The sequence below is a fragment of the Pelophylax lessonae genome (genome assembly GCF_965119305.1).
Source record: "Pelophylax lessonae genome assembly, chromosome: 5".
Classification (NCBI taxonomy): domain Eukaryota; kingdom Metazoa; phylum Chordata; class Amphibia; order Anura; family Ranidae; genus Pelophylax; species Pelophylax lessonae.
Window position 1 is genome coordinate 194,224,791 of NC_138772.1, and position 24,469 is coordinate 194,249,259.

Consider the following 24,469-nt stretch of genomic DNA (forward strand, 5'->3'; position numbering starts at 1 on the left):
TCCACCCCCCTGCATCACAACGCTCGCAGGGAGGGAACCCGATGGCAAGTGTCGGCAATCGGCCGTGCACAGAGCGGGGAGAGAGTGTGAGGATGCCAGGGAAGATGGCAGGGGATCACAGGGAAGGTGAGTAACATTCTGGGGTAATCCTGAGTGTGGCTCGGGGTTACCGCTTTTGGTACTAAAAGTTAACCCCGAGCCACACTCGGGAATACCGCCAGGGAGGTTAACCAGTTTCCGCCTGGCCTATAGACAAAGGATGAATGGGCTGGACATTCCTCTTTCCGGGTGGATATCATATGATAATTAATTGTACACAATGTTTGGCTTTTTTTCATGACCATTCATTGTGTAAAATTGTGTTGATCTCAGACAGGGCCAATCACAGCCTATCTGTACCATGTGATCAGCTGTGGTCAATCACAGCTAATCAAAACAGTAAACACTGAATAAATCAATTTTACTCTTTTAAAATAGTTTCATATAAACAGCGAAATTTGCTGATATAAGCAATCATAATATGTAAGGCCGTGTTAAAAAAATAAATAAATAAAGAAAAATATATGTAATATAAAAAGAAAAAAAATTGAAACCGTATTTTTTTTTTTTTTTACATACTGTCACTAGTCAGTGTCTCTGACACCAGTTATATGATGACGCTGTACTGCAGTGGTGACAGTATGAAAAAAACATTAAATGTGAGAAAAAACTATTTTTAAAATTTTCTTTATTTTCCCAAAAAATTAAAAATAAATCGCCATACCTCTTATTAAATATCTTGGACTGTCTACTTTCCAAAAAGGGGTAATTTGGGGATATTTGTACTGCCCTGGAATTTTCAGGCCTCAAGAAATTAAATAGGTCATCAGTACTTTAGAACTGATCTATTTTCAGATATATTGTATATACCATAGTTTGTGAGCTCTATGACTTTCCTAGAGACTAAATAATATACACTGATTTGGGTTATCTTCCCAACAAAGAACCAGTTATTTTCCTCACAAAGAAATGCAGCAGAATACAGCTTGGCCTTAATTTATGAAGAAATGTTATTCATTTGCAAAATTTTATTACAGAAACTAAAACAAATCTGCCCCCCCCCCCCAGAAAAAAAAAAACATTCGGTCTTTTTTTAGTTTATTTAGCAAAAAAAAAAAAAAAAAACAGTGGTGATTTAATATCACCAAAAGAAAGCACTATTTAAGTGAAGAAAATGATAAAAACTTAGTTTGGTACAGCGTTGCATAACTGTGCAATTATCATTCAAATGGTATTAAAGTGGTTAAACAGAACTCCAGGAGAAGTGAGAATTCACAACACTGCAAAGTGTTTAACTGCTCATTTGGTCTAGGACAGGGTTCTCCAAACTATGGCCCTCCAGTTGTTCAGGAACTACAATTTCCATCATGTTTAGTCATGCCTGTAAATGTCAGAGTTTTAAAATGCCTCGTGGAACTTGTAGTTCTGCAACAGCTGAAGGGCTGTAGTTTGGAAAGGTACAAAAGCATTTTTACACATTTGTTCCTCTGCTCTCACAGCAGAAGGTGCTCCCTCATACTCCAGCAATGGACTTTACATTGGCGTCAGCATGTCCAATGCCGGGCTATGGACCCTACATCAATCTTGATGAGGTCAGGACCATACACTACCAGAAAAGAGGGGAGAAGAGTGATCTAGTAATGAGGAGGAGCCTGTGGGATTGCGTTGGGTAAATATATCAACTTTTCCATGCCCCCTAGAACTAAATGAGCAGTTAACCTTTGTGCAGGTGCAACTCCACTGCAAGAGTACATTTCTAAGTTTCTTAGAGTTCATCTTTAACGAGCTGTACATTTGCCGTAAAGCAAGCCTCTATTAACCTCTGTAGCAGCAGACACTGTGGAGAAATTCATATTTAAAGTTAACAACAGAAACACTGAAATCACAGCTCCTTTCCACCTATGTTGTCTGACAGCAGAAATTTGGCACCTTACCATTCTTCTAATGTTGTAAACTATTGGAAACTGCCTGGAACCTTACTTCAGATTCTCTGCAGTGATATTTGAGGATAAATTACTACACAGTGCCTGCAACTACATAGGTCAGCAATCATTTATTTTATAGAAAATGTACAGCTTGTTACAAATATGTGGATACTTTTTTGTCCATAGTCTTGGTGCAGGTGCACTTTAAGGGTTATGTTGGGGTCCAAATCCCTTATTCCAAGGAGAGATATCTATGTGAAAAGAAATAGCTTGTATTTCTCAAACTCATGTAAGGATATATATATAGAAAAGTATTTACCTTAAGAAATTCATGGGCCAGTGCCTAGGTCAGCATGAATATTACTTCAAAATTACTAGTGTAACAAACCTCCAGTATTCACATTAATTTGTCAGTGTAGCTAGATTTCTACTTTAACACTTTTTGTCATTAGAGATTTGTACCATGGAAAAATATGTTTTGTTTTGTTTTGGTTTAATTTGTGAAGTAAATCATTTTATTTCATCATAAGCGTGTTGTTAAAATGATTAGTTTTTGTAACATTTTCATTATTTTGGGAGAGTATACAGTATCTCACAAAAGTGAGTACACCCCTCACATTTTTGTAAATATTTTATTCTATCTTTTCATGTGACAACACTGAAGAAATTACACTTTTCTGCAATGTAAAGTAGTGAGTGTACAGCTTGTAAAACAGTGTAACTTTACTGTCCCCTCAAAATAACTCAATACACAGCAATTAACGTCTAAACCGCTGGTAACAAAAATGAGTACACCCCTAAGTGAAAATGTCTAAATTGGACCCAATTAGCCATTTTTCCTTCCCGTGTCATGTGACTTGTTAGTGTTACAAGGTCTCAGGTGTGAATGGGGAGCAGGTGTGTTAAATTTGGCGTTATTGCTCTCACTCTCATACTGGTCACTGGAAGTTCAACATGGCACCTCATGGCAAAGAACTCTCTGAGGATCTGAAAAGATATAATTGTTGCTCTACATAAAGATGGCATAGGCTATAAGAAGATTGCCAAGACCCTGAAACTGAGCTGCAGCATGGTGGCCAAGACCATACAGCAGTTTAACAGGACAGATTCCACCCAGAACAGGCCTTGCCATGGTCGACCAAAGAAGTTGAATGCATGTGCTCAGCGTCATATCCAGAGGTTGTCTTTGGGAAATAGACGTATGACTGCTGCCAGCATTGCTGCAGAGATTGAAGGGGTGAGCTGTCAGCCTGTCAGTGCTCAGACCATACGCCGCACAGAAGGAAGTCTCTTCTAAAGATGATGCACAGGAAAGCCTGCTAACAGTTTGCTTAAGACAAGCAGACTAAGGACATGGATTACTGGAGTCATGTCCTGTGGTCTGATGAGAACAAGATAAACTTATTTGGTTCAGATGGCGTCAAGAGTGTCTGGCAGCAACCAGGTGAGGAGCACAAAGACAACTGTTTCTTGCCTACAGTCAAGCATGGTGGTGGGAGTGTCATGGTCTGGGGCTGCATGAGTGCTGCTACAGTTCATTGAGGGAACCATGAATGCCAACATGTACTGTGACATACTTGAAGCAAAGCATGATTCCCTCACTTCAGAAATAAAGCTGCAGGGCAGTATTATAACATGATAACAATCCCAAACACACCTCCAAGATGACCACTGCCTTGCTAAAGAAGCTGAGGGTAAAGGTGATGGACTGGCCAAGTATGTCTCCAGACCTTATTGAGCATCTGTGGGGCATCCTCAAATGGAAGGTCTCAAACATCCACCAGCTTTGTGATGTCATCATGGAGGAATGGAAGAGGATTCCAGTGGCAACCTGTGAAGCTCTGGCGAACTCCCCAAGAGGGTTAAGGCAGTTCTGGAAATAATTGTGGCCACACAAAATATTGACACTTTGGGCCCAGTATGGACATTTTCACTTAGGGGTGTACTCACTTTTGTTGCCAGCTGTGAAAAGATACAATAAAATATTTTCAAAAATGTGAGGGGTGTACTCACTTTTGTGAGATACTGTATATTTGTTGTTCTGAATCAATTCGTATTTTTGGAAGTTCTATTATTCTTTCTCGTTATTTTGGGATATTACCTATACACTCTGAGTCAGCCCTGCTGGTCCAACCCACAAAGGATAATAAAGTGAGCTGATTGGGCCATATTGACTGAAGTTGCATGCACCCAAAAGCAACGAATGAAGCAAAATATATTTTGGATTAATTTGTTATGTTATGATTCAGAGATTCTGATGGATCTACCTCCATTAAACCCAAACACAATAAGTAGGAAACATCTTATTTTGCTTTTATACCTTACAGTATTTATTGCAAAATGTTTCCATTTCATATGTATTGCATTTTTTATAATAATGAAAAATGGTAATGCAAAAGAAACAGCTAATTTGCTTTCATTCAAATTAAAAAAATGAATCCAAAATAATATGTATTCATTCATTATGTTATTAAGTTGAATTATTTTTCCCATTCCCTACTCACTTTGTTTGTTGGGCCACGCACATACAAATAAATTAATCGTCTCTCAAGCTCAACCCCAAAATACATAAAGAACCTTTTTAGAATATACACCCTATGCTCACCAAAAAAAAAACAAATTTATCCAAAAGAAATTAATACGAATTAATTCTCTGTTTTTGTTATAATTTATTTCAGATTAGCTGAAATTCACTACTATTGTGAGTCAAAGATTTGGATACATCCGAATCTCTGAATCACCCAAATTTTGGATGAATTTCGATCCTTAGAAAACGAATCACAAATGTCTACTCATCAAATCCTTTTTTGCCATTTTTTTTAATACAATATTTTCCAATCTTGAAACAATTTTGCAGTAAAATATATCGATCACCAGCTGGTCCACAGTTTGGCCACCCTAAAATGCAGTTTTTGATGATCCCATTTCAAAGTAGCAGACAATTCTGCTAATGACCCGTGGTTTAAACATAAGTCTACATACAGTGCAATTTCAAATCCTGCCAGTGTATTTTGCTGCCTCTTCATCTCTGTGATTTTGCATAGTGCAAATGTTTTGGTGAAGAACATTTTGAAAACCAGATATATTATCTAAAGCTATAATTGGCTTGCCCTTCAATGGATTGTCTGCATACAATAGGTGCCTAGCAGGGCTGTAGATAATTTTTCCTAGGACGGTTCAGCTCTCTCAAACTTTAAGAGTGACACAAGATGGTGCCCCTTGCACCTGCTTAAAAAGGTTGGCTATGGGGATGTTTTTTTTTTTTTTTTTTTAGGCAGTGGGCCTGTGTGCAAAATCATATCTCTCCTGCATGTGTAAAAGAAAGTGTGGCTTGCACTGTGTGCCATGGCAAATATTGGATGTGATTCTCATTCCACTGAATATTGCCTGTTGCTTAAAGTGACACAAAGTTCAGGGGTCAGTAGTAAGTGATGCAGAGTTCAGGGGACTGTAGTAAGTGAGGCAGATTTCAGGGGTCAGTAGTAAGGGAGGGGGACGTTTTTGAGAATAATTATGGTTAGGCAGGAATTCCACTATAAGCTTAAATTAAAGAATACCAACCACATAGGGAGTGTATTGTTTCCAAATGGGTCAGCATTTCCAGTGTCATAAGCAGGGTGGAATGAGATATGTGTAGGGTACTTTAACCAGAGAGAAAGTTTTAGGTGGGTAGGAGAGAGCTGGATAGCTTTTACCTGGGGAGGGGGGTGTAAGGTGGATAAAAGGGAGGCGTAGTGATTAGGAAGGGATGGAGGGAGGTGCTATACCTGGAAAAGAGAAGGTGAGGTGGTATGCGGGGTAAATGAGGTGGTACGGGGGTAGGTGAGGTAGTATGAGGGGTAGGGGAGTCAATATGGGGGATAGGTGAGGCAATATGGGTGGTAGGTGAGGTGGTACGGGGGTAGGTGAGGCAGTATGTGGGGTAGCTAAGGTGGTGTGGGGGGGTAGGTGAGGCAGTATGGGGGAAGGGGAGGTGGTGGTGGTTGGGGTGAGGTGGGAAGACATTTATACAGGTACTGCCACCAGCAGTATATTCAGCCCACCTGAGTCCTCCATTACTGCCGTTAGGCCTGAAAAATATCTGCACTCAGAGCCTGTTCAGTGTCCCAGTTTCCTAGGGATCTTGTCTTTTGAAAATTCTGTAATTGTATTATGTGATAACAAAACACTATGCACATTAATTATAATTTATATTTGAATACAGAGCCTGGTGTTTGTACTGTATTTGGAGACCCCCATTACAATACTTTTGATGGACGAACATTCAATTTTCAAGGAACCTGTCAATATATTTTAACCAAAGATTGTTCATCTTCTACCTCGCCTTTTGAAGTTATAGTAAAAAATGATGCTCGTCGCACACACTCTTTCTCATGGACAAAAACGGTGGACCTAGTAATAGAAGGAAGCATCATTAGTCTTCAACAGCATCTTACAGTTAAATGGAATGGAACAAGAATATCACTGCCCTATGAAACACCTCAGTTTCATATAGACTTAGATGGTTACCTTCTAAAAGTCACCACAAAAGCAGGTAAGACTAACATATTATCTGTAACTATTGTATACTCTGGACCAATTTACTAAAGAAGTTGAGATCTGTCACTGAAAAATATTGAGTATTCACTTCAGTTATCCAATCATGTGAAAATCATCTGCACATGATTGAGTATTCTAAGTGAACAATAATTTGTTTTTCCCGTGATTGGATAATTGAACTGAATATTTACACAACTTTTGCAGTTATAAAAAAAAAAAAAACCTTCCTTCTTTACAGAATGAGTTTCTAAGCCTGAGAAATGAATAAACATGAAATCTAATATTTTTTTCTTGCTAAGACAGATTTTTTTTTTTTAACAGAGTGAAAATGCTAAACAGGCTTCAACAAAATGTCACTCAGTATAATTTTTGCTTTATTCTTTTCTTGACTGTCTAAAACGTTAATCAGGAGGGATAACTTTACAACCCAACAAAACCACAAATTAATTTAATTACACACATAGGAGGTAATTAAGTAAACATTCAATCATATTTCCACTTTAAATAGCTAATTCTTTTGAGCAGACAAAAGCAGTTTTACTATGATTCAACTTGCAGTTTTAGGCTCTCAGACTCTGATCTGAGAAAATCAGTCAGTGTTGATGGGAGTCATTAAAAGTGCAGTTTTAAATGCATATAGAATTATATATATATTTTTTAGGGTTTTCAAATGCACAATTTTGTTACATGTATACTATTTGATGAAGCAGCATACAGAAGTTTGAAGTGGTTCCACTGAATGGTAAAGAAAAAAAAAAACTAAACAAAAAAACTTTATTCAGCACGGTGGCTAGGTGGTTAGCACTTCTACCTAGCAGTACTAGGGTCCTCAGTACAAATCCCAACCACAACACTACCTGCCAGGAATTTGTATGTTCTCCCTGTGCCTCCCGGGGTTTCATCTGGGTTTCCTTCCACACTCCAAAGACATGCTAATAGGTTAATCAGCTCCTGTCCAAATTGGCCCTAGAATGTGACTTAGGGACCTTAAGCCCCTTAAGGGGAGGAACTGATGTGAATGTACAATATATATGTAAAGCACTGAATACATTTATGTTGCTATATAAGTACCTGTAATAAATACACATAAAAACATTTGGGTAATATGATTTTCAGTGCATTTTGTACATTCTTTATTTTCTATATTTATGTTAAGGGTAATGCAGGTACGTTGGCAGGCTGGAAGACTAAAAATATATAAAAACATTAAGATTAAATACAATGTGGAACATTTTCTTTGCCAATGCAGTCTAAATTCAGGAGCAGTGCAGCATCATTTCCACACCATCACAGGAAGCTGCATTTGGTGGACTTCATTGGTAGGCTCTGCAGGTATGTGTGGGACATTGCAGAGGAACTAAGAGAAAGCTATGAATGAAGGTTCACCTATAATTAAGTGATCCAGATTTTTTTTTTGGGAGGGAGCCATAGTTCTCCTTTAACCACTTCCCAACCTTGCTATAGCCAAATGAGGGCTACAGCGCCGTCATCAAGTTCTGGGAGGCGTCATATGACATCCTGCCGTGATTGCGCCAGCTGCGACATGCAGGCAGTGCGCTCTGTGATCACTGTGACAGGACTTAGGACACAGCTGATCACAGATCAGGGTAAAGGTCCAATCACAGTGGTCCTTTACCACATTATCTGCTGTGTCCAGTCACAGCTGATCACAATGTAAACACAAGCCAGTTCCCGGCATTCCTTTCCTCAGGATGACAGTGTGAAGAGAGGAGAGCTGATAACTGGTTTGTGTGAAAGGGAAATCTACACTGATAATAGAGGGACTGATTATCAGTGCAGTCCCAACAGCGCCCATCAGTGCTGCCAATCAGTGCCCATCAGTGCTGCCAATCAGTGCCAATCAATGCCTCCTCATCTTTGTCACCTACTAGTGCCCATCAGTGCCCATCAATGCTGCCTACCAGTGCCTATCAGTGCTGCCCTTTGGTTCAGCCTCATCATTGTCCATCAGTGCAGACTATCAGTGTCCATCAGTGCAGGAGAAAAAGTACCTGTTTGCAAAATTTTATAATAAACTATGAAAAACAATTTTTTTTTAAATTTCCGTTCCTTTTTTGTTTTTTAGGAAAAAATAAAAAACCCAGTGGTGATTAAATACCACCAAAAGAAAGCTATATTTGTGTGAGAAAAATTATAGCAATTTTATATGGGTACAGTGTAGCATGACCGAGTAGTCATTCAGAGTGTGACAGCGCTGAAAAGGTGAAAATTGGCCTGGGCAGGAAGGGGTAAATGTGCCCAGTAGGCAAGTGGTTAAAGCGGAGTTCCGGCCTCAGAAACGTTTTCTTGATAAAAATACTGCCCAAATAGTGATCCTTAGCCCTTAATATATCCGCTAATCCCATAGTTAATAGTTTTATATGTTTTGATTTATCAGAAATTCTTACTTTTAAAATCCTTTGCTGAGCGCGGCCATCTTTGCTGGTGTTATACGAAGCCGCAGTGTATAGATGTCTTCCCTTTTTCCTGGTTTGAGCTCATTGTGTATGCCGAATGCAGCGCTAAATCTCGCGCATGCGCAGTACTATGCGATCGGTTTCCATATCATCGCGTCATTTCTTTTTTGCAAATAACGCTTTTGTTTTTCAGGTTACACTCAGCAAGCGGATGGCACAAAATCGATTGTGTCGATTTTGAGGCTGGAACTCCGCTTTAAGGATGATAGGCAAAATATCTAGTCAGGTTGGAAATATAGCTTTACCTTTTTTGTTTAATATTGAAAGTGAGTGGTACATGGTACCTCAATTCCTTCTTCTAAGATACCCACTGTTTCCCTCCAGGACACTCAGCCTATTTGGAAACCCACGAGGCTAAGGCAGGATATAGACAGATGGAACTGGAGAAAAAATTTCATGATAGAAAAAGAGGGAAGGGAAAAAAGGTGGTGTGGTATAAGCATTGTTACTATGGTCCAAGCTCGACCAATGTAACTACAGTATGTAATGTATAAAATGTCCATACCTGGACTTCTTCTTAAGGAACTCACAGCAGAAGAACCAAATCCAGAGTCTTTATTGACAACACTAGTGGTTATTTTCGGTGCACATAGGGCAAGGTATCAAGTCCCTAGGGAGACTCCTCTGGGCATGGCGTCCTAAGTTCATGATTCTGAGAGGAGTTCATGGACTGGATCCATGGGAGCATGTATTTGTAGACTTCTCTTCTGTGTTTTTGAAAGAGACTGTCTGTTCTTGCAGTTGCCTAAAGTCTTGTACCACCCTAAGCCATAGAGATGTAGAAGTGGAGGTGACCTCAATTCAATATTTGAAAAAAAAAAAGTGTGTATTTATTTGGTTGTATTTCAAGGTTTTAAATATATCAATTAATTTTAGATTAGAATACAATGTCCAGATTTTCAGGAAGAAAAACCCGAACTAAAGAGAGTTTTGATGCATAGCTGAAAAGTTGGCATTTTAATGAAGTAAATGGGGTAGTTTCCTATGAATGGTTGGAGCAGACAAGTTTTTGTTGGAGAGTTTGTTGGACACGGGAACAAGTAACGCTAAGAACATCTGGTATATTTCCTGGACAGGCTCAATACTGAACAGACATGCAGGTCCACAGAATCCTAGAAGATGTGTTAAGAGCTTAAATTTGTTTTGACAAAACTGATTTGGGACTGTAATATCCTGGTTGTAGATAAACACCAGGTGAATACTGAGAAACTTCTTATTAACATGTGTCAGATACATAGTGAGGATTCCTCTGAGATTTGGTCTGCACAGTGCATTACTGTTCCAGGCAAATATTATTTACTGTTAAATGAATTAAACAGCGAGTAAAAATTAATGAGCCAATTTTTTCATGTAATGTGATCATTTTTAAGTCACAGGGAACAATTATATAGTATTATGGTTCTATAGCAAATATTGAATTTCATAAAGGATACTGTTCCTGTTTCTGCTTCTTTAGTTACCACAGTAACTCCACAACCTCTTAAGTCAAATGAAGATCATACCCTGTGACCTGGGGTTGTGGTATATTTATATAAGACTAGAAATATGTTATTCCCTTGTTCAAGATCCTAAATCAGTTTGTGACATGGTGATTGGGTGATCAAACACAAATTCATCAACAATCACTTTACAAAATGTGCACCGAATTTCAGAGTACAGCTCGGAAATTGTTATTATAAACTGCATTCCTTTAAGTAGGAGTAGCAAAAACACACATTGGTTTACAACATATACAGTTCCCCTTTTAAAATTCTTTTAAAGTACACTTGCAGAATGTTTAGTGAACAAAACATAAAACTTTCTGCATTTATAATGCATGAAATTATGAAATTACCAGGAGTGTAAATGTCAGGAAGGAAGCTAATATTTGTCAGTGATATTTATGTAGTGGATAATGGCTGATTATCCCCACAGAAAATTCTTTGTATTTTATGGCTTAACCATTGATCTGCTCACTTGAGACCTTCTACATCATTTTAGTTAGGTATGAGACTTTCATTGTCCATTTTATTTGAAAACGCAGTAAAAATGATGAAAATAGGGATGCAAACACAGAGTTTGGATTATCAATTCAATGGAAAATCACTGCTTTATATCCATACTGGTCCTCTTAAAGATGTGACTTTATTATACATTTCATTAGCGAAATCCCTCTCAAAGAATTACCAAAAAAAGCAACAGCTTCGGACGCTGGACGATGTGATTAACAGTGAATTTACATCAGGAGGCTTTTCTTCTTTTTTTTTTTTGTGAATGCGCAAGAGTAGTATATATGTACCCCTAATTCATGTGGGGGAGCGGTATCTGGGGGCCTCCTTATCTTTAAAATCCAGATTCTGATAACACCCTTGCCCGCAGACCCCACAATCACAGGGTTAGGGTTCCTTATCAACATGGGGACAAGTGTTTTCATGTTGAGGTATAAAGTCAATGATTACATGGCGCTCTCTGATGGTGGGTGGCATACCATGAGGTAAAGAGGTAAAAATATAGAAAGTAAAAAATGGGTAGAAAAATATAAAAAAGGATAAGGTGGAAGGGGGGAGGGGGCCCACGAAAAGCGGCTGCCAGCTGGAGCAAGGAGAGGCTCTGAGGAGAATAAACAAAAAGAAAGCAGCGCCAGCTTAGTGAAGCATAAGGTTTATTAATACAAAAAACGGTGGTGCGTATAGGCTGTTGTCTGGCAGCCAAATGAAGGAGCACGGATGCTTCGAAAGCTAGCAAGGCCCATCTTTCCCTCCACCTCACAGGAAGTGATGTCGGGCTGACAGGAAGTAGGAAGTAGAGCCCCACTGAGAGTCCTCCACCACCACAGCGCCATCAGACAGGCTGCCAGACAACAGCCTCTACGCACCACCGGCACCCCGCACCCCTCCTTTCTGCAACGGTATCCAGGACAAGAAGATGGATGATCCCATTCACCTACCCTACCGGCCTTTACTTACCTAAGAGTAAGTCACTACGTGTTTTTTGTATTAATAAACCTTTTTTCATGTTGAGGGCATTTGGCATTGTGGTCCAGGAAGGGGGGCACATGCTCATCCACCCCTTTCCTGGCCATCCAGGCTGCATGCTCAGATCCCTGGCTAACACCTGAATGTGCTGGGTGGGGATGAGTAACTGGTTTTTAGGATGCCGACTCCACGGCCGGATTTTCCATTAGGCATGTGCCTACAGGCACCCTTCCTACATGGGCGACCAACAGTAAGAGTTTTTCTTTATGTTTTCCTCATTTATTAACCCTTTAACTGCCAGGTCCATTCATCGTACAGACCTGACAGCGGGGGTTTCACACACAATCCGGTTTGTGTGTAATACTGACAGGCAAGGACTTTCTTTGCAAAAAGATTAGGTTGCACCCAAGCACATAAAATCACCCCCCCCAAAAAAAGTTTTTTGAGGCCCCCCCACCCCAACATATACGCACGTACGAACATAAACGCACTTGTCAGGGGCGTCAACATGTGAAAACATTTATTGCGATACACATGTTACATAGCGTTGTGCACAGCAGAGTGATAGCAATAATTCTAGCACAAGACCTCCTCCGTAACACTAAACTGATGACCTATAGGGGGCTTTTCAAGCGTCGCCTATAGAAAATATAGGGTACTGAAGAATGGCCCCATTTCACAGGTGCACGCAAATTTAAGGTTTGACATGTTGGGTATCTATTTACACGGTGCAACCTTGTCTTTTATATCTTACCAAAGCTGTTGGTAGTTTGCCCTAAAATTCACTTTAGTGTGTTTTTACTGAACTTTGGGATCATTTTTCTAGGGTGGTTGTTCTGTTACTTCAGAATTCTCTGCCTATAGGCTCCTGAGATGTAAATCTGGCCCTGCCCAACTCCCTAACAACCAAGAAGAAACTGTCACATTTAGTAGTGGTAATAATACCACTGCTAAATGTCACACTTTATACCGCAGCTGAGGTTTGCTTGGCCAAACACCCACACATGTGGGGCTGTTTGCACAGGATTCCCTATAGACTCCACACTGTGCCTCTTTTAAAATTATACAAAAATTGTGAGTTGATAAAAAAGTATAGCAAACTTGAAATGAAAATGAAATAAAGGCTTTTTTTCTTTCGTTCATTGTTGGACACAGCTCCATATCTTCTTTGCCCCTTGAGTTATGCTGCTCTCCACAAGGGTGCTTAGTGCCTCCTGAGCCTTCCATCATCAGGCGCCCATCCCTCTGTTGAGCTGAGTTATGAATTCTTCTGACACTGCTTGTTACAAACTGAAGTCCTATAGCAGGAAGTGGGAGGTATATCCCCTAGGGCTGCCCTAGGGGCCTAGTCAAATTTGTTTCCGCCTAGTCCTACTCCTATGGAAAGCAGCATAACTAAAGGGTCAAAGAAGATATGGAGCCGTGTTTATCAATGAACATCAGAGAAAAGGATTTTACAGTAGGACAAAAATCAATTTTTTTATTTTTTTTATTTGGTGATTTGTTTATGCAACACTGAAACAATTAAAGAAGAAAATAATAAGAGTAAAAAAAATGGTTAGAAAAATGGAGAAAATTATAAAAATGAATAATAAAAAAAATTTAATTCACTTTTTTTCAATTGTCAGTTGCTTTATCCATCACATGCAGATTGGAACTAATCTCATTGATCTTCAGATAAATGAAACAGATCAGATAAAAAGTATCAATGTTACTTTGTTTCTCTCTACCTCCTATCTCAATGGTGTTTATAAACACTTTGTCAGACAGACTTTTTTCTTACACAGCAGCCCCTGACTTACAATGGGAAATTGCTGGCAAGTGAGAAGGGAGTAACAACAGAAAGTCAATACATAGTATATATGTTCTGTGTACTTACATGAAGCTTTTTTTTGGATGTGTTTACTCTGGTTAATCAACTAAATCAAAAGACATCTCCCTCCTTTAGTGACTCATTCACTGTAATATCTCTAGATTTTTGTCCTGGTACTTTTATTTTACTTATCTGCTAGTGTAATGTTAAAAAATAATTTTTCATGTAAATGTAGTTGCCACATTTTTGTAGCATTTTGTATAACAGGGGTATCCAACCTCGTGACCTTCCTGGGCCACATTGGAAGAAAAGTAATTGTCTTGGGCTACACTTAAAAAACAAAAATAACAATAAGGATAGCTGATGAGCAGAAAAAGTCAGGAAGATCACTAGTTAATGACCACTAATATGGATTTGTATCTGAATAACAAAACTTCATTTTTTAAAATATTTTTTATTATAAAAGTAAAAGAGGCCAACATTAAACTAGTGTAATATGTGATACTGTTTTTAATAAACTAATGCATCAAAATCTGGTTGGATGGATGTAGTAGCAATTCTCAATGAATTCCCAAGGTGCTCATCATATATTTCGGTTCTTCTTGTGCTTCATTCTTGAAAATAGCTGTTCACAAATCTATGTGCTCCTTAAAACCAATGACATGAACCAGGAGTGATTGTGAAGAGTGGAATATTTTTCTTTTAAACTTTTAAAAATCTAGTAAAGAGGCACTGTTACATTTTTCACTGTTACATTGTGGAAACACATTTTTAAGTAAGTTAAAGATTTTGTGTTGGGGAGCATTCATAGCTGTTTTGGGCTATATGCGGCCCATGGGCCGCAAGTTGGACACCCCTGGTGTATAACAAGAGAGTATGATCTGTGGTCAGCTTGTTTTTCTAAAAACATAATTGATTGTTTTCCGGTATCTCTTCCAGCACTAAATCTAATAAAAAGACAATCCATACTCTGTTAACTGTGAATGCCATACACCATACACAGTGTACAAACAAAGTCTTAAAGAGACCCTGTCAACAGACCATTCATTTCAACAACAAACTTCATATACGTCTATACATGTACATTTAACATGTATGTAGGTATGTTATTTACCCATGAAACCCTCCTTTTTGTAGACATTCTGAAGACTTGAGACTGCTACTGTGTGCTGGATGTGCTGTCAACAACTCCAGTAGACTCAGAACTGTCACTTAAGCAACACAATGTATACAGTATAGTATTCTCCTTTTCTCCTCCCCAGGTTACTACATAGGAGATTATATGGAGATGTATTTGATCATTATGTGTGTATGGTGGCTTTAATTGATTCATTCTCCTTTTTCTCACAGTCTTTTTTTTTAATTTTCCGTTCAAAAAAAATGTAAAATAACAAGGCTGTTATACAAGAATGGGTTTAGGATATAAGAAAAAGAGCTACTAAAACGCTCAGGGGCACTTAAAATTAAATGCAATCCTTTAAAAACGACTTACATCAACTTAATTTCACTGTCCTTATTGACTCCATTGCATTTTCCCAAATTTTAGGTGTTGTAATATTATACTGCATGAGCAAGAAGCAAAACTATAAAACACTAAATTCTTTTTTTTTTTTTTCAAAGTGCAGAAAAGTTTGCCATATAGGGTTTCTTGACGTGAACAGATTATTTCATCCATGCAAGTAAGATGGGTGCCATGACATTGTATTCTGACAGCGGAACTCTCCGCTTTCAGAATGCACTGATTAGAGGCTCCAGCTGCTGATCGACATAGGTTTTCCAACAATCCCATTTGACAGAGTCCCTGCTAAACTGTCTGGATTTTGATTTGTCTTTGGTCAGCATTACACTTTATGTAACAAGTCATAAACATTCATTGTTAGCACAAAATTAAAGCACAATTGTAGACAATAGCTAATGTCAAGGCTTACTTGTCTTGAGAATATTCCTCTGTAAAATTCTCCACACTTTTGTGGTTGCATAGATTAAAAGAGAAGTATGGGTTTGTTTGCTTTTTAAATCATACTTATCTAGGTGGGTGCAGCATCGATCCAATGCTGCATCTGTCAGCTGTCATCTCTAAGGTTGGAACTGAGCGATCAAGCAGAGACCTGGTGACTGTCAGAGGGAGCGGGAGCAGCTGGCTTAGTGGAGCACTGAGAGGCTGAGCCAGGTGGCGGTAAAGGCTCCTGGGTGGATCTGAATCATATGGTCATGATCTTTCCCCAGCCTAGACCAGCTTTCTGATGTCACCCGACAGCGGGCTTTAGCCTGCTGTTTGCTGAAAACGGGTCACAGGAGTGCAGAACAAACTGCACTCCTATGATTCATAGAAGAAGTATAGCCAATAAAGCTTTGGCTGTATTTCTGTAATTTGCACTCATAAGAAATTTGGTGAAGTTATTCGTCAACAAACAATCTTTGCACATTGCCACTCCCCATTATTTTTATCTGCCTTGATGATAGCTAACCAGTTAATGCTAAAGTATAAAATGGACAATGCACTAATGGACAGCTGTAGTTTAAAATGAGAGTAATACAGATTTAATTTGCTCTAATGTATAGATAGGTCTAATGTGTTCCAATTTGTACATATGTCTAATGTGTTCTAATGTATAGATAGGTCTAATGTGTTCCAATTTGTACATATGTCTAATGTGTTCTAATGTATAGATAGGTCTTCTTCAATACAGTATTATTAGTAAGGAAAGGCGATCTTTCCCTGGAACTGAAAAACATTTCCTCTCTGGAAATGCTACTATATCTAATTCAGATTTGTAGTTCAGTGCCAGGCAAACCTCTAAATACAGAAATGAAATGCATATATGAGAATTATTTTACCTAACAGATGATTTGTATTTCTGTCTACCCATTCATTACATTTTTCAGCCTCATCATCCAGCACAGCCACCAATAACAGTTAAAGTGGTACTACCTCTGCTCCAGCCATGCCCCAACCCCGAGCTCCCCACCCAGCCACTGACATCTTTAGGTGGCTGGCTCCCAGCTCTCGATTGCCGACCGCTTTCATTAACCAGGCGGAGATGACTGTGGGACTTCAGTTCGATTCGGCATTGTCAAATTTCTACTGTGAGCTGCGCGTACAAGGGTGGACAGGCAGGTAATGCAGAAGAGGCAAAGCATGTTTCTTCTGCATTCAAATTTCTGCCTGACCACCCATTTATAATTTTAGCCTAAATTTCCACTTTAACAGTTGAAAAACAGTTACATTTGAGGCATGCCATGAATTCTCTGAAGCTGAACTGTCAAATCATGAAATGCTCCCATTGCCTGTGAAAGCAGGGAGAGGCGCTACAGACGGGCACAACATTTTATTGAATGAGGACAAGCTAAGTATAAGGGGGGGGGGGGGGGAATGGTATATTTTGGTTTTGTGCTGTCCTAGGCAAAACTAAAATTGGGTGCCTGCCCATCTAAATTTGTCCCACCCCTTCCTGTCTGTTGACACCCACCGCCATCTGATCCGATTCTGTACGCCAAAAACAGACAGATGGGGGATCTATTCTCCATCTGTCTGGCAGAATGGATGGCAGTCTGATAGAAATGGCCAGGCGGTCCATTTCCACCCAGTCGCCCCATAGAGGAATGCAACCTGTTTCTGCTCTGCAAAACAGACAGATCCCCCGCTGAGCAGGCAGATCCGCTTTACAGAGCCTGCCAGTGTGAATTTTTTTTTACAGCGTTATTTATTTATTTTTATATGTACAATGTAAATTTTTTCTAATTTTTATTATTTATTTTTTATTTTTTTGTTTTTAGGGGGGGGTCTTTGGAGAGACATCAGGCGTCTAAACAGACTTATAATGTCTCTTTTTTGAGACAGGGAAAGGGACTGAAGACAGTCCCCTTCTCTGCAGCCCCGAGCTTCACTGTAGATGAATGAGACAGGAGTCTATAAAGCAATTCATATTCATTCATAGAATGAAATATAGTAAACAGACTGATAGACAACAGACAGTAAACAGACAAATAGTTTACTATGTGTCAGTGATTAATGAATACAGAAGGGATTAGTACTGTGATCGCTGTCTGTATTCTTTCAGAAAAGGAAGGGGGCTGGTAAACACATGTTTACCAGCTTAACCCCCCCCCTCGCTCTCCATCCATCCAGCGATTACCTGCACTAGCAGCAGCTGCTGCAGGCGGTGGGAGGGGGAGGTGGGAGATGCAGCCAGCAGCTGCATGAAGTTCCCCCACTCTTCATCTATCCAGAACTCCCACACTAGCAGCAGCTGCAGCCGGTGGAAGGGGCGGTGGGAGAGCGGGCCAGCAGCTGTATTCAGCAGCCTCCCCTCCATTCATCCACATCTCCCACACTGTAGGCGATGGGAGAGGTAGGTGGGAGAGCTGACCAGCAGCTGCATAGAGCACCTCCCCCCTCTCCATCCATCCAGATCTCCCGAAATAGCAGTGGCTGCAGATGGGGGGAGGTGGAAGAGCTGACCAGCAGCTGCATGGAGGGGACGAATGGAAATCAGGAATGTGGGACTGAAGGGGGGTTCAGAGGAACGAAGGGGGTTCTATTTGACCAAACAGATTCCTCTGTGGATGCCCGTCAGCTCCCAAAGTTGGCGTTAGGGCAGAAGAGGGAAACCGACAGCTGCAGGGCATTAGGTTTGCGAGGGGAGGGATCAGTGCATCAGGGTGAACTGGCAGGGAGAGAGAGCCTGGGGGTGGCACCGCCCCCCTGAAAAGTGCCACCCAAGGCAAAAGACTTGTTTGCCTCATGGTAGATATGCCCCTGAGGGTGGGGGAGGTGGGAATGCAGGTACTGGAACATTTTTTACCTAACACAGGGACTGCATTAGGGAAAAAATGTTTAGGCTTTAGAACCACTTTAAAGAGCAGGAAAAACTGATAAGGCCATCCATTACCAATCTGAGTGCTGTTGTATAGGAGATTGCAAAAAGGCTGACACCAAATCATATTCTGGTGCTTACACTAGATGCATTAGAAAAATAAATTTCATAATTGATTAATGAATACAGAGCAGTTGTAATGTTTGTTGGTTATATCTTTCTGGAGATCAGCTTTAAGTTTAGTACAAGTTGGTTTGAGGTATACTGCCTTACAAAATGCACTATCCACATATGGCATTTCAATAACTATGTGAAACATTTCTGCATGCTCAGGAAAAGCTTGTTACCTTTATCATCTCTGCTCAAGCCTTGCGGGTCGTCCCTAGTCTGTTTTATGGCCTGACCTGTACTGTGGACACAAACTGTTAAAGACAGCGTTAAAACACTATAGCAGATGTCAGTAAAATGGGCTCTGTAAACACAAAGGAACCTTTGAGCTCTTGTAATAAAAGATGTGGAATCCCTTGCACTTTTGGCAAGATATCCTGACCAAGTCTGGGTCAGACCTATAGAAAGTTTTATACATTGGCAGAGTTGTATCTATAGTCTGTTGGCATTTTGATTTACAACGTGTAGAATGAAAACAGTATATGAAGGAACCACTTAGTGTTTTAAGTTTTTTATATGTCTAGTTTTATTAAGTATTTTACATTTTCATGACATAACACACTGTGAAATGTTTTTTCTCTTTATTCTTTAGATTATGTTCCTTAAAGCAGTAGAAAAGCTTCTTAAAAACATAACAGAAAATGTTTCCCCCTGCAAAGTAATATCATAATGTGCTAATATGAATTGCATACTAGTACAATATGAAATACTTACCTTGAAACAAAGCCAACACTGACAGGGCTTCCATGTTCACCCCGTCTTCCTTCAGGGTTCGTGGGTCCAGCCATTTGACTGGCCAGGCTGTGATGACAGCATGTGGGCGGGAGCCCGGGGCATGGCACAGAGCGCATGTGCCGGTGACGTCGCTGGCTGCTGCTCACTGGAATATATCCTAAACAGTGCAAAAATAAGTTTCATGCAAGGGTTAATTTCTCATTTTGACTTTGAAATGATAAATAATGTTAAATACGTAGCTTGTTACCCTCTCCCCTGGCAACTAGTGCTCTCCTCCATTTTCTGCTGCTTCTGGCTTGTAGGCAGGCCCATGGTAGCCTCTCATAGATGTAGGACAACTGGTCCTGCACTGTAAGGGATTTCAGTCAGGTAGGAAAAGAAAGAGGCTTTGGAGAGGAGAAAGTCTACAAGAAATGAGGTAAATGCAGTTAGGTCCATATATATTTGGACACAGGCACACTTTTCATACTTTTGGCTCTGTATGCCACCAGAATAAAATTAAAAGGAAACAATCCAAATTAATTTGAAGTGCAGACATTCAGCTTTAATTTAAGGGGTTAAACATAAATATCAAGTACACATTTTAGGAACTGCAACCATTTTTCTACACAGTCTCCCCATTTACAGGGGCTCAAATGTAATTGGACAAATGAATATAATCATAAAGAAAATTTTCATTTGTAATATTTTGTTGGGATTCCTTTACTGGCAATGATTGCCTGAAGTCTGGAACCCATGGGCATTACTAAATACTGGGTTTCCTCCTTTCTGATGCTCTGCCAGGCTCTAACTTAAGCTGTCTTCAGTTGTTCTTTATTTGTGGGTCTTTCTGCCTTTAGTTTTGCCTTCTGCAAGTGAAATGCATGCTCAATTGGGTTGAGATCAGGGGATTGACTTGGTCATTGCAAGATATTCCACTTCTTTTCATTCAAAGACCGCTGGGTTGCTTTTGCAGTGTGTTTCGGATAAATGTCCATCTTTACTGTGAAGCACTGCCCAATCAACGTTGCTGCATTTGGCATGTTTTACAGATGATGTTGTGTGCTTTGGATCATGAACTGTTCCAAGCCTTCTCCATACTTTTTTCTTCCCATCATTCTGGTACAGATTAATCTTAGTTTCGTCTGTCCAAAGAATGCTTTTCCAGAACTGGTCTGGCTTTTTAGGTGTTTTTTGGCAAAGTATATTCTGGCTTTTCTATTCTTCAGGCCTATGAATGGTTTGCACCTTATGGTGAACCCTCTGTATTTGCTCTGATAAAGTCTTCTCTTGATTGTAGACTTTAACAATGATACATCCACCTCCTGGAGAGTGTCCTTCACTTGTCTGGATATTGTCAATGGGTTTTTCTTTACCGTAGAGAGGATCCTATGATCGCCCACCACTGTTGTCTTCCATGGGCATTCAGGCCTTTTTATTTTGCTGAGCTCACCAGTGTGTTCTTCTTTCCTCAGAATGTACCAAACTGTTGATTTGGCCACTCCTAGTGTTGCTGTTATCTATCTGATGGATTTGTTTCATTTTTAAAGCCCTACAATGGCCTTTTTCACTTGCATGGACAGCTCCTTTAAATGCATGATGTAGGTTCACAGCAATACATTCGAAATGCAAATACCACACTTAGAATCAACTCCAGACCTTTTACCTACTTAAATGATGAAGACATTTTGAAGAAGTAGCCCACACCTGGCCATAAAATAGCTTTTGATTTAATTGTCTAATTACTTTTGGTCCCTTGAAAAATGGAGGATGGCTATTCTTAAGAGCTGTAATTCCTAAACCGTTCCCCTGATTTGGATGTACACACCCTCAAATTAATCCTGAGAGTCAGAACTTTTAGCCCATATTCATTATATAACTATAGCTTAAATATGCTTTGGTAAATATCTGAAATACCTAAAATTGCACCAGTGCACATGTGTCTACATATATATATGGAACTAACTGTATATAGCTTTATTCATCATCCCCTAAAACAAGCAGTAAAACTGCATGTGAACCTTACCTGTTAAAACAACCCATTGAGTTTAAAAAATAAAAATAGGCAAAACATTTTGCTATATATATATATATATATATATATATATATATATATCTCAAAAACAATTAAAGGAACACTTTGAAAAACACATCAGATCTCAATGGGGAAAAAATCTTGTGCTGGATATCTATACTGATATGGACTGGGTAATGTGTTAGGAACGAAAGCATGTCACATCGTTTGATGGAAATGAAAATGATCAACCTACAGAGGGCTGAATTCAAAGACACCCCAAAGATCAAAGTGAAAAAATGATGCAGCAGGCTAGTCATTTTGCAGAAATGTTATTGCAGCAACTCAAAATGGTACTCAGTATTTTGTATAGCCCCCACGTGCTTGTAATGAGATGACGTATGGTGTCCTGGGGTATTTTCTCCAAGATCTGGACCAGGGCATCACTGAGCTCCTGAACAGACTGAGGTGCATCGAAACATAATGCCCCAGAGGTGTTCTATTGGATTTAGGTCTGGCGAGCAGGGGGGGGGGGGATTTAAAGGTATCAATTCCTTCATCTTCCAGGAACTGGCTGCATACTCTTGCCACATGAAGTCAGGCATTGTCATGCCTCAGGAGGAACCCAGGACCCACTGGACCCGTGTAGCATCTGACAATGGGTCCAAGGATTTCATCCCAATACCTAATGGCAGTCAGGGTGCCATTGTCTAGCCTGTAGAGGTCTGTGTCTCTCTCCATGGATATGTCTCCCCAGACCATTACTGACCCACCACTGAACCGGTCATGCTGAACGATGTTACAGACAGCATAATGTTCTCCTCAGCTTCTCCAGATCATTCCACATCTGTCACATGTGCTTACGGTGAACCTGCTCTCATCTGTGAAATGCACAGAATACCAGTGGTAGACCTGCGTCAGGCCACCCTTATGAAGTCTGTTTCTGATTGTTTGGACAGACACATTCACACCAGTGGCCTGCTGGAGGTAATTTTGTAGGGCTCCGGCAGTGCTCATTCTCTTCCTACTTGCACAAAGGAGCAGATACCAGTCCTGCTGATAGGACCTTCTACATCCCTGTCCAGCTCTCCTAGAGTAACTGCCTGTCTCCTGGAATCTCCTCTATTCTCTTGAGACTGTGTTGGGAGACACAGCAAACCTTCTGGCAATGGAACGTATTGATGTGCTATCCTGGAGGAGTTGGACTGCCTGTGCAACCTCTATAGAGTCTAGGTGTCACCTCATGCTACCAGTAGTGACACTGACCCTAGACAAATGCAAAAATAGTGAAAAACAGTCACAAAAGATGAGTAGGGAAAAAATGTCAGTGGCTTCCACCTGTAAAACCATTCCTGTTTTAGAGGTCATCCTATTGTTGCCCATCTAGTGCACATATTGTTAATTTCATTAACACCAAAGCAGTTGAAACTAATTAACAACCCCCTCTGCCACTTAACTGACCAGATCAATATCCCAGGAGTTTATTTGACTTGATGCTATACTCTGATTAAAAGGCATTCCTTTCAATTTTTTGAGCAGTATATATATATATATATATTTTTTTTTTTTTCCCTTTCTCTATGATTTATAATATAACCTCGGTTCTCAGTTGCAAAAGGTGCTTAGAGAGGTTGAAGTGGAGGTGGAGATGGCAGGGGGGTAGGTCAGCAGAAGGCAGAGAAACAGCAATAGACTGATCTTCCCAGTGAAGAGTTGTGCAGGTGGTGTGTCAGAAGAAGTATTGGCCATTGGAGGATAGGCAGGCTGTGCTCCCAGGACAGACAGAAAACTGACCACACTGGGATGGATGTGCTCTCATGCCTGCTATTGTCAGTTTGCAACAGGAAAGCAGGGGGACTGGCTAGATCACTAGGTATTTCACACAAAGGAAAATAAAAAACAAAGAGAACAGGATAATTTTTAACACAAGTACATGGTACAACAGACATATATCAGGAATATGAAAACTTGCAATGTGGAGGAGGGGGGCACTACAAAAGTACATTTTTTTCCCCTGGAGTTCCGCCTCAATTTACTTACAATGCTGTTGTAATACTTTTGCTTCATCCAAATTTTAAAACTGTTTTCAGTGATTAAATTATATTACCCCCTAATTTGTGTTTATCAGTTATTTTATTATTTTTAATACCAACCTAATGTTAGCAAAGGCCAGCAAAAAGGGACTTTGGGACAAGAATTACTAAAGCAACAATGACCTAAGATCATGCAGCGAAGCCAAAAAGAGTCAAGTTACTTCCAAATTTGCATTGCCATTTAAAAATTAGCTTTATTATGTGTTTTAAAACTGCTTTCAAAAGCATCAATCATTAAGATGTGTCACTGGCAACAAAGCACGTTTGTCTTAAACAGTAGAAAGTCTTCCAAGGGCCTTATTAATTAATTTACTGTAATAGCCACAAAGCCAGGCTCCTGCCAGTGGCTTTAATAATAGATTTTCATGAGCCTCAGTGGGACCCACAGCTTCTTGAATAGGACCCTAGAAATTGACATAACTGGAATACCTACAACATTACCAGCATTATAGTAACCAAGCATTTAATCTGTTTCCACTTCTACAAGTAGATTATTAAAATATGCCCAGCGAGAGTGCTGATGGACTTTAGAATAATACTTTTTTTACATAAACAAATTATTATGCTTTTTATCTTATAATCAAATTCAGCAGCTGAATGTTTGTTATTAAAAACAGCATAATTTTATTTTGGAACAATCCACATTGTCGTGCATGAGAAACATCTGTGTGTTCTGGCCTTATGTATACAGTACAGCTCTTAGCAGTTCTACAAAGAGATGTCTGTTGGAGCCTATAAGGATGTAATAAGTGCATGTAAAGACATTTGTACTGAAGATTTATTATTATTTGCTGGCAAATTGTTACAGTTAAAGTCTTTGGTTTACGTATTAAAAAAAAGAAAAAAAAATGCTGTAGTACATTATAAGCCTTGGTGAAACTGCAGTTTTATAAATAAGTAGTGTTGACTATACAAT

The 24,469-nt window shown here is 39.7% G+C and overlaps 1 protein-coding gene across 2 annotated transcripts in view; it reads left to right on the plus strand.

Annotated features, from left to right (window-relative positions):
• Window positions 1-24,469, plus strand: part of BMPER (BMP binding endothelial regulator) — a 357,423-nt gene that overhangs the window by 251,534 nt on the left and 81,420 nt on the right. For both annotated transcript variants that reach the window (XM_082259179.1, XM_082259180.1), the window contains one exon: window positions 6,169-6,498. In XM_082259179.1, coding sequence (XP_082115305.1) covers window positions 6,169-6,498 — 330 coding nt within the window. The remainder of the gene's footprint in view (window positions 1-6,168; window positions 6,499-24,469) is intronic.